We start from the raw sequence: 16,984 nt of genomic DNA, 5'->3' as shown, positions 1-16,984 counted from the left end.
CTACTCAGTTCATTGCTGTGGTCCTTCAGATACCTGTACTTACAGAGAGGCACAGGAAAACACGGACTATCCTCAAATTCTAAAAGCTTGTCAACTGCACACACTGGACAAGTGAAGCTCATGCTGCATCCCTGGGACAGACTGTTGTCCTGGGCCAGAAGCAGAAAAGTCACACAAGCGTGTATGAGCATGAAAGGAAATGGGTGGTGCTCCTGAGATCTATGCTATGGTGGGGGCTTCACACAAGTGCGTCATCTGGTAAGGGTGAATGAGGACAGAAAGAAAGGGTGTGCATGCGTGTGTGTGCGCGCGCGCGTGTGTGTGTGTGTGTGTGTGTGCGTGTGTGTGTGCGTGTGTGTGTGTGTGTGCGCGTGCGTGTGTGTGTGTGTGTGCGCGTGTGTGTGTGTGCGTGCGTGTGTGTGTGCATGCATGTGTGCGTGCGTGTGTGGTGTGTGTGTGTGCGCGCGTGCGTGTGTGTGTGTGATGGCAGACACATCTTCACATTCTCCTGAGATCATAATCCTGCTTCCCAAGTATCCTGCTAGCAGGAAAACCCACCTCAGTCGCAGTAACCGCACAGAGCAGTGGCATCCCAGTTCTGTCCCGAGACACTCAGTTTTTCTTCCGTGCACTAAAAGCAGCAATTTGAGCCATAAGGCTAAAACCCAGACAGATGCTCTGGCTCCATTACCATCAGGGCCAGTGGTCATAATGACAGCACAGCTCGCGGCCTGAGGACTCACTGCGTCACTGAAGGCACTCAGCCTCCAGTGCTAGCAGAGAGACACACATATCTTATTGGATTTCCTGGGCTCTTATCGCTCCTCTTTAACTACTCTCCACACTTCATTTAAAGGTATTTTAAAGTCCTCTCCAAATATAAGGGCAATACCCATTAACCATGCACTCTTTGGTGTAAGGGCATTATCGTCACAGTGCCCTTTCATTTATGACTTCCTACAGCCTGCGAGCCAAGTACTGCCACTCCCATTGGTAAAGTCACTCGTGCAAGGTGGCAGTACACTGAGCAAAGAGGGCACATCCTATGCTGCAGAAAACGGCCAGATGCCTTTTTTTTTGCCTTTTGCCTTGGGATCCGATTCGTGGAGCCAAAGACTAAGTTTTTCTGGAGCTCTCTGGTGATCTCTCTGGGTGAATGAGCACCTGACCTTTGGCCCTGGTCCTCTGATCCGAGTCCCACGGTAGATGTACTACAGATCCTGTGACTGGTGCCACCCCTTCAGGACCCCAAGGACTGCCATTCACCTTTCCACAGTTCATGCCACTCTCCCCTGAGAGTTCCTCTTTCTGCTCCGATTGCCAGCTGTAGTTTGGGGGCTATTTCAGGCCTTCATTTTCTTCTTTTTTCTTTCCCCCGACAAAAGTGCATCTAACACCATGGCAACCAAATCATGTCTTCATTTATTCTCATTCCACTTTAGATTCAGGATTTAAATAACCCAGCTGAATTTGAGTCAGACAGATTACTGGATCCCATAACTACCGATTTAGCTCCCATCTCCCCATATTAAGCAATATTTACCTTCCGTTTTCACCTGGGAAGCCACTGGCAATACGCTTGGGGGCTTTTGGATATTCATTTTCCTCAAAGTTCCAGGGAACACCATTGTTCTGGGTTTTGGCTTTTGTGTTGTCTGTTTTTGAGATAAAGTCTCACTACACAGCCTGAGCTGGTCTAGAACTCTCTAGGAAGCCAACATTGGCCTTGAATTCTCTGCCTGAGGCCTTTGAACAGTTGGACGGCAGGCAGGCATGACCAGTCTCTATGGCATTGCAACAAACATCACAGTCACCAGTTTCTAGGGAGCTGGGTGTGGCGGTGGTGAATCTGTAATTCCTTTACTCAGGAAGCTGAGGAAAGAGGAGTGTGTGTTTGAGGCTAGCCTGCATGTGTAGTAAGATCCTATCTCAAAGAGAAAGAAAGATAGAAGGTGGGGGGAGGGGCACCGCAGAAAAAAAAAGCCAAGTTCACTACGTCTTCTCTCCCAGACCCCATAATGCAAATCCATCGACAAAAATAACCAGAAGGGAAAGAATATTTAGCAACCCACATTCCCTCTTTATCCTCGGGTTTCTAGGAGCTGGGAGAGAAATATATCAAAGCAATGATGGCTAGTCTTCTGGAAGGGCGGTTTGCATCGTTCTAAAGGCACATAATCTATTTTAGCCAAAGGGGTGTTCCGCGTTGGCAAACGCATGGGCTATTCATTCTTCAATGCACACTGAATGGTCATACTTTGGGATCAGACCCTGCTCTAGAACCACAGAAGATGCAAATGATGGCCTCACCTCCACTTGCCCTGAGCTCTACAGCCTGCGGGAAACAGAGCTGCGCTTCAAATGCGAGCCACTTGGCTCCTGACCTTGTGTGGAAGGATCTAACGGTTCTTAGGCCACACAAGGACAACATGTTCATTCATTAGATTGGGACTCTTGTCTATTCCCATTTCCTCCCCACTCCACTGCAGGGTCTGAGCCAAAACAGGCACATAGTAAACAATAAAAAAGAGAGAGATATACATTGTTGCTCTGATTAACAAATACACACACACACAAGTGATTTCTCTTAAGTAAAAATCTAGACCATTGCACTGATCTGGCAACGCCCACTCGGAGGGGCAGTCAGGCTCCAGAATAGTAGTTTGGGCACACTTTTTCTCTAAGTCACACACTGGGCAGAGGCTTGGACCTTGGCGCTTCCTTTTGCTAATGATCTGAAGGAGAATGAACGGTGCCGCTGCCGCTGCCACTGCATGTACCCAGGCAGGTGCTCAGAATTAGGGAGGCCAGGGTGGTGTGGGTGCTAGCTCGGCTTCCACGCAGAGAAAACATATCCTGGCTTTCTGCTGCCAAGCCTGTAATTATCTCAGTTCTTTTGAAACCAGCGAATGGAGGGAAATAAATATTTCAAAAGCGCATTTAATAGCAGGCACAAGCGATTCTCTCAACGAACACAGAGGGAGCATATCACCTGCTCGGCAAAAAACTGGAAGCCCTTATCCCGTCGGATGCATTCGTATGTTTCTCCAAGGACCGGGTTAAATGGCTTGCTGCCTGCTCGGAAGTAGCTGGATGCATAGGCAGAGATGGCGAAGGCTGCCACGTATACCTGCGAGCGGAAGGAAAGAACAAGCTTACTTCTGTGTCACCAAGAAACCTGTCATGAAGAAGTAAAACCTATTGTTCATTTCAGAAAGACAATACTATGTCGTTGGTTTAAAGACAACCAACTTGGGTTTACAATTGCAGGTTTAAGTAGTGTCGATTTGGGCCCAGAGACAAATCAACCAGCTTAAACTGCCGGCTTCTCCCGGTGTCTGAAATCTGGAAGGCATGATTTGAATGAGGTGATAAAATCCATCCTGCAGCAGTGGATGCTGAATCCTCTCCATGTAGCCAGGCAGTACTGAAAATCGCAATACCGGGGTCTCAGGGCAGATGGCGAAAGAGTACAGAGAAGTAAAGTGCCCCCTCCAGTTCAGAAATGTGCACAACCCCTTTAACTAGTCACTGACTGATATCGGAGAAACCTGAAAACTTAAACTCACATTTTCCAAAGGAAATGTGAGTCATCGTTGTACTCTGAGAAGCAACAGAGCAACAGGCTAGAGCACTTGGAAGTTCTGCCTTTCTGGGAGGAAAACTGAAAGGTGGGGTGGGGAGGAGGGTGTGGGAGGGCAAGGGAGGAGGGGGAAAGAGGAGGAGGGAGAAGAGAAGAAAGAGGAAGAGGAGCGGAGGGAGAGGGAGGAGGAGAGGGGAAGGAGAATAAACTACATGCACACATAGGTTTAGTAAAATCTTTTCCTGAACTTCACCATGCAGATTCCAGCATGTTCTTCAGAGTCTCCTTCAGAGCATCAACGGAAACAGAATCTCTTGTCTGAATTTGGGTTTTTTCCCCCTCAAAGTTATGTGAAAGTAGTAACGTGTAGTAGATTACTTTTTAATACCAGATAGGAACAGTTTCAACGTTTTTCTCTGAATACCTTATGACATTTGCTACACTTAACTAAGTGTCATCTATAACTCTCTCTCTCTCTGTATGTGTGTGTGTTTCTGTGTGTCAAGTGCATGTGTGTAAGCATGTGCACGAGAATGAGAGGTCACCGTCAGACATCTTCCTTGGTTGCTCCCCACCATAGTTTTTGAGGCAGGGTCTCTCACCAGACATGGAGCTCACTGATTTGGTGATATCATCTGGCCAGCTAGCTCCAGGAATCCACCTGCCCTTCAGCGCTAAGGGTTTCCCACTGCACCAGCTGTTACATGGGTGCTGGGGATCAAACCCAGGTCCTTGTCTTTGTCCTTGCCCGGCAAACACGTTACTAACCAGACCTCTCCAGGCCATACTGCATTCCTGAAACTTGGATCCATGCTTCTCTCTGCCTCCTCAGTTTTTGATACACCAAACTGGAAGCTCACACTGTCTCTACGAATGACAAGCACCTCGAGTCTCCTTTAAAATGTAAACTACAGGGCTGGAGAGGTGGCTCACCTTTTAAGAGCACTTACTGCTCTAGCAGAGAACTAGAACTGGGCTCCAGCACCCACACGGTGGCTCACAACTGCCTAAATTCCAGTTCTAGGGGATCTGACACCCTCTCCTGGCCTTTGAGGGCTCCTACACATGGGCAGTGGACATAAATTCACTCAAACACATGGACTCATACAAATACATCAACAAATCTTTTGGGGGGAAAAAACAAAACCTCAAAATACAGCAGACTAAAGAACCCAGTGTTATCCATGAAGCTGTGCAGTAAGGAGGGGCAGGCAGAACAAAATCGTCCCTTCTGTGACACAAAGAATCTACAGCAAAGAATGCCGTGACTACAGAACAGCGAAGGAAACACCCGGGCTGTGGCTGCAGCTGTGGCTGCGGCTCCGTGGCTGTGCTGGGCCGTTTAGTCTTGCCCAAAACTTTCTTATTCTCTTTTTGTTCTTGAGACAAGATCTCATATTATAGGTCATGCTGGCCTGGAAGTTACAGGGATCCTCCTGCCTCAGTTTCCCCAGTGCTGTGATTACAGGTGTGGACCACTATGCTCAGCTTAAATTTTTGTTGAAGGTCAAGACAAGGGACCAATTGGTCCTCGACATGCACCAATTCTCCTGCCTCTGCTTCCCCAGTATTGGGATTACTGTTGTACACTGCTGTGCTTTCCCTAAATACCTGTTCTAGGTCAATTACTGGGATCAATTGCTGAATATCTTAAGGGTTTTAAGTTGCTACAGGAGTGAAACACACTTAGGAATATTTTCTTCCCTTCTTTTAAAAATTTTATTATTTTGCATGTGGGTATTTTGTGGGTACCATATGCATTCAGTGCCCAGGAGGCCAGAAGATGATGGATTTGGAGTTATGCATGACTTCAAGTCACCATATGGGTTCTGGGAATCTGCTGGGCGGTGGTGGTGCACATCTTTAATCCCAGCACTTAGGAGGCAGAGGCAGGCAGAGCTCTGTGAGTTCAAGGCCAGCCTGCACTACATAGCAAGTTCTAGGACAGGCTCAAAAGATACACAGAGAAACCTTGTTTCAAAAAACCAAAGCCCCCAAAAGAGAACATTTTCATGTTCAAAGTGAATCGTTCTCTTTGAAGCAAGGCACCATAAATGCCGACTTTTACCACTAGGTTTAGAAGCTTCCTGCCTCCCTGTCTCCAGCAGACCTCTCTGGGGAAATTCAACAAAAAGGGCAAAATCTCAACTGGTGTTTTTTGCATTTATAATCATATGATCATAAGCATCAAAGAGAGGAAATCTCTTTGCTAAGAGGGCCCCAGAGTTCAGGCAGCACGACAAGGGGATGTCTCTTCCAGCCAGGAGCTGAGGTTCTCATTCATTTCCAAATCATGGCAGCCAAGAAGCTTCACTGAGTCTGAGAACTGCAGGCTGGGTAGAGTTTAAAGGGGTCTGCATCCTCTGTCACAGGGGTGGGGGGGATTGTGGGGAGATAGGGGGTGGGGGTGTTGTCGGCTAGTTCCATGAAGCCCAAGGGCACATTCCTCTCCAGTTTAGCCAGACAGCAAACACCACGAGAACTCTGCACTGAAGCCCTGGCTCCTCACACAGGCAAGGGCTCGACTGCAGTGCACATTCGAGGAAGCCAGAAGAACAGTTTCCACAACAAATATTTAAGAGTTTTACCAACAAAGTTATTTATTTAAATAACTCTGTAAGAGAGAGAAAAAGGTGGTGGTGATGGTGGGGGGTCATTTTTCTGGTGTAATGGTGTAAAATCTCTGTGAGTGATATTTTCCAAAAACTTAGGAACGAATGGGACAATTCCAGAAATAAACAAAAACATTCTCAAGGGAAATTTACTCGGGATGAGAGAAACAGCTCAAGAAATTAAATTCTGTCCACCCAGGGTAGTAAAAATAAACACAGACAGCCTAAAGCCATGCTTTCCAGCCAAGCCTCTGAGAACCGTCAGATGGAAGCTTCCAGAGAAAGAGCAAGCACAAAAACAGCAGAGCCACCCGCCCCCAGGCACCAGCTGCAGGAGGCCCCTTGCTTCCCTTCTGCAGATTCTGAGGTAACTGCACATGGGAAGGCAAGGACTATCTTCTGAGAAATGACCATCTCTAAGGATCAATCAAAATGAGCCTGGACTTTAGGCCCCTGGGCTCTGAATGGCTCAGAAGAACAATGTCAGCGAGTGGGTCCTCACCATCCTCTCCAGGGCACTGGGCATGCGCGCAGCCTTGTCCAGCAGCTCGCTGTACTCCAGCTCCTCGCAGAGCCGCTGCAGGGTATTCAGCGGCTCGTTCAGCTCTACTGGCATGGCCACCTTGGACAGATCCTTCCCGATATTGTTGCGCAGGATGCTCCACAGGCTGACACTACTGGTGTTGGGACCCTGCGCCGGCAGGCAGGTTCGCCTTTTGGACCTGGCTTCCCCACCACTTTCGAGAACAGGACCTGGAAGGAAAGAACTCTGGTTGACTCCAGGAAGCTTTCGTTTGTGTTTCACCATGCGGAGTAATCCAGGAATATAACCTTCCCAAGCAAGTACTCACTCTCCCGTTCAGTTACACAGTGTAGCATGGAAAGCTGGAAACTCGCAAGAGAATTTTGAGCAATTAAAGCTCAGGGGCAGGGTGTAGCTCACTAGGGGAGCACGTGCTTATGCGCCAATCTCCACACTGTTAAATAAATACATGCCCAGACTGCAAACTGGGAATATACTAGTCTAACATTTCGAAGAAAGATGGCGACCCTCTTTTGAAGAAAGGTGGCTAGCACAGTCACCCTCCCGGTGGCTTGTACACACTCTGCTTTTCACTCTGTGATGTTGGAATTCTTCTTCCTCCTCTGTAGGATACGTCTTGAAGTAAGCAGTATTATTATCCCCATTTTATAGATGAAGAAAGTGAGGCAGAGAGGAGGGGCCAGCACACATAACCAACAGGGAATAGAGCTGGGGCTGGGGCTGAAGGATTCCCCTCAGCTCATAGTCTCAGCTACTTCTTCAGCACAGCAACAGGTCCTCCACGTGACCTGTGCTTATTTTTTTTTTTTTTAAAGAAGAGAAACTGGTGATGGAGGAGAGTTATCTGTCTATGTTACTTTCATTGGTTAATTAATAAAGAAAACTGCCTTGGCCCTTTAAGAGAACAGAAAATTAGGTAGGCGGAATAGACAGAACAGAATTCTGGGAGAGTTGGGGAGACGCTTCAGACAGTCGCCATAGTGAGTCGCCATGCTTCTCCTCTCTGAGATGGACCAGGTTAAGATCTCTCCTGGTAAGCCACACCTCGTGGTGCTATATAAATTACTAAATATGGGTTAAAGCAAGATATGAGAATCAACCAAGAAGAAGCTACAGATAGTGGGCCAGGGGCCAGGCAGTATTTAAAAGAATACAGTTTCTGTGTAATTATTTTGGGTAAAGCTAGCCGGATGGCGGGACACAGCCCGCCGCTCATTCTACAGATTGGCGCTCCGACATGGTGACTAAATCCACTTAAAAACCTGAGAGGGCTTTAAATAAAGGAGAGAGAGAGTTTAACACAGCTTTTTGCTGTTTGCCTGGACATGCTGTAGAGAGAATTCCTGTTTCGGCAATAGTGGCAGAGAAAAAGCTGAGTCATTTTAAAACGCGGCTTCCTGGTGCTGTGCCGCCAGTGCAAACTCTGGCTATAAAGCTTTTCATTGGCTTTTATGGACTGGATGTTTGTGTGCCCGCTCGGGATCGGAAAGAAAGTACTCTGAGACCATGCCAATGGCTCAGCACTCCCTGCCTGCATCTGGGCAGATGGCGGAATCAGGCTTAGGTGAGCGGGAGAGCATGGCGGATTTCTGCCGCCACACAGAGATGTTTTCAGACTGCGCGGTGCTCTGCGTGTCAGATTTGGCTATAACTTGGATGAAAAGAGTTTCTGTGCTGCACGCTCAGTCTCAGAATTAAACTGCTGAGTGCGGCTCCAATGTCGACTGCTGTGTGCCTGGAACTGTGTGCGGCTCAGGGGCACCAAATGACTGAGGCAGGAGAGGCTTTGGCTCTGCTCCGCCATGCTGAACTGTGCTGACCTCAGGCAGGAACTATCGTAATTACCATGATAACAGCGCAGTTAAGGTTTAGACTTGGCTGGAAACAGGCAGTACCGTATTACCTCTACGTGGCGCAACTTAAATTTTTAAGAAGTGGTTAACATTTTAAGAAATGCTCCTGGATAGTAAAAAAATTACAGATTCACAATAGGACAGATTCAGACATATGAATATAGGTAGGCTTGAGAGAGAGAAGAAAAAAAATATAAGAAATAAAGTTAATGCCTTAAAAAAAGGGTAAAGTCTTTAAAGAGACAGAGTACAGATAGTTATAGATTAAAAGAAGTAAAATGATAGAGTAAAAATAAGCCACGTGAAAATGAAAAATTCACAGAGAGTCTGGATGATGTATTTTATTGTGTTTTCTTTGAAATTTTTGACTGTAAAGGAGCTAAGTACAGAGAGACATTTCATTATATGGGCTGCCAGTCTAGACCAGAATGGACATCTTAATGGTATGACTTCAGAATTTGGATCTAAGAACATGATGCTTTGAAAAAGAGTTTCTTCTTTTGTTTTCACAGAGGACGAGACTCTGTGGATTGCTTCTATCCCAATATGGTATGATAGACCACGCCCTCCTGAAAGGTTGCTGTGAACATCTTCAAAAAATTACTTCACTCAACTGCCAACTGTCAACTAGCACACAGGTTACACCATGAAAGACCTAAATAACAGCGCCCCCATTCAGCAGGAAGCAGTTTGGAGAGAAATAACTGCGCCCATTTTCCCAAATATTGTTTATAAATGTTCTTTTACATTTAAAGGGGGATATGATATAGATATGAATAATTTGCATTGGTATGGATTTTAAGGTCAATTTGTTATATGTATATGTATTTCTGATCTTGATTAAGGTATTGTAATTGTGTAGTTCGTTTAAGAATGTAATGTATAATTAGGAAATATAGGTTGTTAATGGATAATCAATAATAGTCAAGTTTGTAGTCATGTTAGTTAGATTTTCTAGATATATAGAGACATTTCAGTTAGATAGGCATTCTTCATATCTTTCAAAGGCTACAGAATATGGCATTTTAAATGTTTTAATAACTTAGGGTTTTCATGACAATGAGACACGTCTGCTCCTGGCAGCACCAATCTACTTCAAGAGGAAGATGAGCATCGAAGAGGCTACTTATGGAGTTTGTTAGCCATTTGGGCAAGAAACTGCTCTTGCCTGGACTGTTGCATAAAGTGGACACAAGGAACCCACAGAAAGAGGACTGCTGAACTTGCCTAAAGGTGAGATGGCCTTTTGGGGTTCCTGATTCATTAAAGAGTCTGCGAGGCATTCTGCAGGACACAGCAGAAAGTGACTGAACTGTCTTTGGAATTTCCTGCTTCATGGAAATGTCTGCTGGATACTTATGGGCCTGAAGGCCGAAGATGGATGCCCCAACGGTACAGAGAAACTTTGGGTGACTGTCCAGGCAGCGAGTTGTCTCTGTCATTTCTAGAGTTTGAAAGTTGCATATGACTTGTTTACTTAGGTAATATTATATCCTTCTGGAGTCTTTGATGGAATTAAAGAATAAATAGATAGTTATAGCTTTCCTTAGTTATGATAAAAGATAAAATAGATCTAAATATTGTAACTGTAATACTTGCTTGATAACTGTTTTGTTATATGTAATTTTGCTATGTTAAAGTTGAAGCCTTTCTTTTTTGTTTAAACAGAAAAAGGGGAAATGATGGAGGAGAGTTATCTGTCTATGTTACTTTCATTGGTTAATTAATAAAGAAAACTGCCTTGGCCCTTTAAGAGAACAGAAAATTAGGTAGGCGGAATAGACAGAACAGAATTCTGGGAGAGTTGGGGAGACGCTTCAGACAGTCGCCATAGTGAGTCGCCATGCTTCTCCTCTCTGAGATGGACGCAGGTTAAGATCTCTCCTGGTAAGCCACACCTCGTGGTGCTATATAAATTACTAAATATGGGTTAAAGCAAGATATGAGAATCAACCAATAAGAAGCTACAGATAACGGGCCAGGGGCCAGGCAGTATTTAAAAGAATACAGTTTCTGTGTAATTATTTTGGGTAAGCTAGCCGGGTGGCGGGACACAGCCCCGCTGCTCCCTTCTACAAACTGGTAAGAAGTATCCTGAACACCAAGGGTCTGCCGTGTGCTCTGGGGGTTCTAGTGCAATAGCTGGAGAACTGTGATTTGGCTGTTTTCATTTTCATTTTCTTGTCCGACAGAGAGTCTCACATAGCCAACAGGCTGGACTTGAACTCTTGATGTAGCCAAGGATGCCCTTGAATTTCTGATCCTGCTGCCTCTACCTCCCTAATCCTGGGGCTACAGGAGATCACTCTCATGCCTCACTTTATGTGGTGCTGGGTATAAAATCCAGGACTTCGCACATGCTGAGTAAACACTCTTCCAACTGAGCTAACACCCACAGACAGAGTGGGGTTCACCTCTTTTCTCCTCAGCAGGGAAACTGAGTTGTAGGACATGAAGGTTATTTCTGCAGGTGTTTTTTTCCAGATGTCTAGAAACCCTGTCACCATCAGAGAAAGTCTACAGAGAACTGGAGACATCTGTTTCTGGTACTCAAGTTCAGATGAAGGAAGTTCTGCCCAGTACGTGCTGTGTTTGAGCGATAGGCCAGAGGAGCAGCCCGACCACCTCCGTGGTCATCTCAGCCATGGACTAAGCTAGAGAGGGACAGCCCGACCACCTCCATGTCCATGCCTAATTCAGCCATGGACTAGGGTAGAGAGGAGCAGCCCTAGCATTTCCATGCCCATCTCAGCTGCTGTTGATGCAGCCTAACTGAGGTCTATGTCCTAGATCAATCATTTCTTCCCAACTTGCCTGTTTACCCCGTGCTTCCCTGATTCCATCCCTAAAGCCTCCAGGAGAAGAATGGAACTCAGATTACTAAGCTTGGTAGCAAGCACCTTTACCCACTGAGCCTTCTTGCCAGTCCCTGAAATACCTTTCTTGGTCATCATCTTCTTTCTTAGGATTAAGCATTAATAAAGAGGTTTCTTAGGATACCCTGGGAGGACTAGGAGTATATCTTCTGAGCAATCTGAAGCTAACTATCACTTAGACTTTTCAGTTATACATGCCCTATTGAACCCTTAAACTACAACAGCACTTCAGTACCTGAAGAAGAACACCATATCCTATATTGCACTTACAGAGAAAATGCTTGGCTACACAATGGACACTTTGTTGTTTTTTTTTTTTTTTTTTTTAAAATCAGGCATGGTGGTGCACAGTTGTAATCTCAGCACTTGGAAGGCAGAGACAGGAGGATCCCTGGGCAATCAGGCAGCAAGCCTAGCCTAACTGGAAAGCCTCCAATGCCACTGAGAGATTCTGTATCAACAAGTAAGGTGGACAACACCAGAAAAATGACTCCTAAGGTTGACATGAGCCCTACACACACGCGCGCGCGCGCGCGCGCACACACACACACACACACACACACACACACACTCATTCACACATGCACGCATGCGCACACACACACTCACTCACTCATTCGTATATACAGGAACACACACACACACTCACTCATTCACACACACACACATACAGTCACAGGCTTCCAGAGATCCTGTACTGTAACACTTACCCAAGGTCTGTCTTTCATTGTCTAAATCGTTACTAAGGTTGTCCAGGGACAGATTGTCACTTATGTCACTGACATAGGAATCGTCATCAGAAATCTGTGGGAACACAATGAGAGAGAGAGAGAGACAGAGAGAGAGAGACAGAGAGACAGAGAGAGAGAATGAGAGTCAGCCTTTCAAAAAACACTACTCCAAATAACCAAGCATGCTGTGTCTCACATTAAAAATCCACAGAAATCACTTGGGGCACTATTTTCACGAGACACCTTCAATCTGGACAATGCTCACAGTAAACAAACCAACTGCTAAGGCTGGAAGAGCAGGGGAAATGCTTGCCTGGGATGTGAGGGACCCAAGTTTGATCCCAGGCACAGGAAAAAAGAGACGATGAGGGAGGGGGAAAGGAGGGAGGGAGGACATTCTTAGATATTCTTGGTTCTCACAAGAAAAATAGGCAAACAAAAAATCTCAAAGGTTATTGTTGTCATCATAAAAATTCTTACCCTGCAGCCTTTCTAGAACATGCTAATACTTGAACAATGGAGCAAGCAACTTGTTTGTGAACTCTTTGTGAAAAGACTCTTCTATAGGAATTAGTACACAAATTTATATTATATTTCTGTGGAGCTTCCCTATTCCAAAAAGTATGCTTATATGCATCAATTAAAAACATTTATATGTATAGATTAACATAATAAACATACCCAACAATGATGATATAAAATCTACAACATAAATTAACGTGATTTTAAAAAACACAGGCTATGAAGCAGGTATATGAACAGGCAGAATTCACAACTAGCAATGGGAAGCTGCAAAAGGCCGAAGTAACCGAAACAAGAGTCCAACGCCCTGAATTTCACATTTTCCCAGTGTATGGTATCACTTTGTGTTTAGGGGTACATTATAAGCCGACCCTCGGAATGTAATGGTGCAGAGGAGCCACGGGAGTCTAATGTTTTTGTTGACAAATCTTTACTGAGCAGTTTGGGGAAGAAGGTCATAAAGGAGATGGGGAGGGCAGATGACTGAGAACAGTGTCCAAACCTCGTTTTCTGAAGAGCTAGGAGAAAGCAGAACTTCCTGGGCATCAAAGAACTCAGAAAGGGAGTCGGTGATGGACAGCCTGCTTTCATTGGAGAGCTGGTGCACCAGAGCTCGGCTTTCGTCGCCGGAGTTTTCCTAGTAGGGGAGAAGAAGGAAAACAGTCTCAAGAGACACAAAACACACAAATGATTTGATTGCACAAACACCAGGTCACAGGCCCATGCACACGGGCAGCATGAAGCAGAGGTCGCTTCAAAGGAGAAGCGAGCCTCACGAAGAACAAAATGGGAAACGAAGTTCTCCCCAAAGGAGGCTTCACTTATGGGCATGAACGCTGTGCAGACACATGTCACAAATCTCAAGCACAGACCAGCTTTGTTCCTGGATGAGGAGGGTTGCAAACTGAATCATACCCTTTTATTCTTGTCACTCAGGGTGATTCTTTCTAGTCTAAACTCTTCCTCAACGCATGACGGATCTCAAGCAGGGGGTCTCAGTGCATACTCCGAGGCCAACAGGCTGCTTCCAAGGAATCTCTTTTAAATAAACTCTGTGTTTTGGTCCAGAGGTGTCCATGGTGGCAGATCATTCCTTATTCACGGATGAGTGGGATAACTTCCTGTCTCTCTTCACCCACAATGACTCTCAAAGGGAAGGAAACCTCAGGCCCTGGGTATGACTCTGTAATTTAGCAGAACGATACTCTGCTCTTTTCTTGTGTCCCCCCATCCTCCAGACTCATGAAGAAGGATCCAGAAGGATCCTGGATACTCAGGGGATGTGCTTTCCAAGTAAAATTTCAACCCCGTTCACTGAATCAAGCAAATATTGGCATATAGCCTTCAGCCAATCACAGACGAACATGGAGACTAGCCAAGACTTCTGACCTGTAGGCCTGTACACATTAGACAGAACCACCAGACACTGCACTACGGAAGTGGAGGTGAAGGTGACCATAATCAAATCAGACACTGCGCTATGAAGTGGAGGCGACTCCTGGGACCTAGACCTTGATGAGGACAGATTCAGAACAAGGTGATTCCTTGGACTCCTGAGTTCCTAGTCAGCTCAGGTACTTCGCTGGCCTGCTGGGGCGGCTCCAGTTATTGTCATCCATCTGATGAGTGAGTCACCAAACTAGGGGGAAAGGAGAGGTTTAGGCAGATGCTGTCATGCCAAAGGTCTCATGAGTTCAGCTCATCTCATCTATATATGCTGTGCCCATGGAGAGCCCCTGGGACAGGAGGTCTCAGCAGTTTCCTAACTAATAAACAGCAGTGGGTCCTTTCAACTTTAGGAACAGAGGGAATTCTGTCTCTTCTCTTGGAGTCTTTCTACGTCAGCCCAAGGTAAGGATTTAAATACTGTATACAGCCTCCAAAAGCCAGCTTTCTCTGTCCCCTATAAAGATCTCCAAGTGTGGCAGCTGCTTTCTTTTTTTCTAAAATAGTTTTTTAAATTAAAATATAATTATGCCATCCCCCCATTCTTCCTCTAACCCTTCTCATGTACTCCCTTGTTCTCTCTCAAATTTATGGCTTTTTCTTTAACTGTTATCATTTGTATGCATGCACAAATGCACACATGCACATTCATATATATGATATATATGTATATATATATATATATATATTATGTGTGTGTGTGTGTGTGTGTGTGTGTGTGTGTGTGTGTGTGTGTGCGTGCACAATCTACCCAGTCTGCATATCATTAGTTGTCTGTGTGTTTTCAGGGCAACCCTGTGATGTTGGATAACCAACTGCCCCCTCTTTCCTGGGATCCTTCTGCTCCCGGCACCTCTAAGTAGGCTAAGTTCTTTATGTAGGGTTGAGGCCCCCACGAGCTTTCCCTCGGCCATGCTATCTATCACCTCTTTGGGTGTCCCGTTTCTTGTGTTGGCTCAGGTCATGTTGAGGTAGCTGTGTTGATGAGACTTCACCCATGAATAGTAGGAGGTTGCTTTCCTAAAGAAGTAAATGTCTCTCTCCTTCAAAGATCCAGGCTCAAGGCTGCCAAGCTGAGGTACCGCAGTGCCCAGCCGGACTCCTTAAGTGTTCATGCAGGAGCCAGAATCTTCCTGCATCTCCCATGGGCGCTGACGGTCAGAGGTGCTCATGATTTATTCACTTTGCTTCTCACTAATTTATCACCACACATACCTGCTCTAGCTTCCTCCTCCCAGACTGATGGAGCAAAAGGATTTCCTGACTTATCAACACTGAAAACAATCCGCGTTGAAAATCATTAGCTAAAACATTTAGGTGCAGCTGTGTTTTGGATTTCACTTTTAAAATGGAGTTTTAAAACTATAACGAGGTATCTCAGGCATGGGCCAAAGTGTCAACATAAACTTACTTACATTTCTTATACATGTAGTTTGAGGGTATTTTTAGAATATTTATAGGGAGTAGATTTTAGATCGACACCTGTCACATGAGGTCAGATATGGAATTGTTCATGTGTGATATTATGTTGTTCAAAACGTTTGGGCTTTGAAACATTTCAGATCTGGGATTCTAGCCCCTTCCTCACCACAATTTTAGCAACTACTAAAGAATTCATACTGAAAACCCCAGGACACAGTAGCACCAGCCCTCCAGCACAGCTCTTTAAAGACCACAGGGTCTTATCTACTAAAATAGGAACATAGCTCAGCACAGTAATTTCCTCACTGCAGCTCAGGAGTGGCTATCTACCTGTTGTTTATATTACAGAAAATTAAGTACAAAATAGAAGGGATGGAGAATACCCAAAATCCCATTACGCTAAAACAACCGCTACAAGCCTTTGGACATTTTCTCTCCTATCTTTTTATTCATGCACTTTGGTTTTGTAATAACTGTAATAATACTACTTCCAAACATAATTAAATTTTCTCAAGCAACATTGCATCAAAATAACTTTTCTCAACAGTAATGTGTTCTTTGGATAAAAACAGTGTATATTTGAAAAATAAAAGCACAAAACTGCAAATAAATCAATAAATCCCTCCAAAGATCCAATCACTCGTTATACTGCTATATTTTTCTCTATTAAAATACTGGTGTAGCTGGGCATGGTGGCTCATTATTGTGACTGCAGAACTCAGGAGGCAGGGGCAGGAAGAGCGCCATGAGTTCAAGGTTTGTCTGGCTTATTAAGTGAGTTCCAGACCAACTAGAGATGCATAGAAAGATCCTGTTTAAAACACCACACACACACACACACACACACACACACACACACACACACACACACACACACCCTGATGTGGGAGAGTCTTCTGTTTGTGTTGATTTCATTGGTTAATAAAGAAACTGCCTTGGAGCCGGGCGGTGGTGGCGCACGCCTTTAATCCCAGCACTCGGGAGGCAGAGGCAGGCGGATCTCTGTGAGTTCGAGACTAGCCTGGTCTACAAGAGCTAGTTCCAGGACAGGCTCCAAAGCCACAGAGAAACCCTGTCTCGAAAAACCAAAAAAAAAAAAAAAAAAAGAAACTGCCTTGGCCCATTTAATAGGCCAGCCCTCAGGTGGGTGGAGTAGACAGAACAGGAAGAAGGAAGTGAGGTAGATGGCTCAGTCAGATGCCACGCCTCTCCTCAGTGAGACAGATGCGATGGAGCCAGCCGCCAGGTCAGACATGCTGAATCTTTCCCGGTAAGACACCACTCGTGGTGTTACACAGATTATTTGATATGGGTTAGTCAAGATGTGAGTAAGAGGCTGAAACTAATGGGCCAGGCAGTGTTTAAATGAATACAGTTAATGGGCCAGGCAGTGTT

At 45.3% G+C, this 16,984-nt stretch overlaps 1 protein-coding gene across 6 annotated transcripts in view; it reads right to left on the bottom strand.

Moving 5' to 3' along the window:
• Osbpl3 (oxysterol binding protein like 3) overlaps positions 1 to 16,984 on the bottom strand; it is a 173,215-nt gene that overhangs the window by 19,997 nt on the left and 136,234 nt on the right. For all 6 annotated transcript variants that reach the window (XM_038318195.1, XM_038318198.1, XM_038318199.1 and 3 more), the window contains 4 exons: positions 13,224 to 13,358; positions 12,179 to 12,272; positions 6,698 to 6,948; positions 2,993 to 3,130 (listed from right to left, as the gene is read on the bottom strand). In XM_038318195.1, the coding sequence (XP_038174123.1) occupies positions 2,993 to 3,130; positions 6,698 to 6,948; positions 12,179 to 12,272; positions 13,224 to 13,358 (618 nt within the window). The remainder of the gene's footprint in view (positions 1 to 2,992; positions 3,131 to 6,697; positions 6,949 to 12,178; positions 12,273 to 13,223; positions 13,359 to 16,984) is intronic.

This window comes from Arvicola amphibius, chromosome 2, assembly GCF_903992535.2.
Source record: "Arvicola amphibius chromosome 2, mArvAmp1.2, whole genome shotgun sequence".
Classification (NCBI taxonomy): Eukaryota; Metazoa; Chordata; class Mammalia; order Rodentia; family Cricetidae; genus Arvicola; species Arvicola amphibius.
This window is presented reverse-complemented; position numbering and strand designations above follow the sequence as displayed.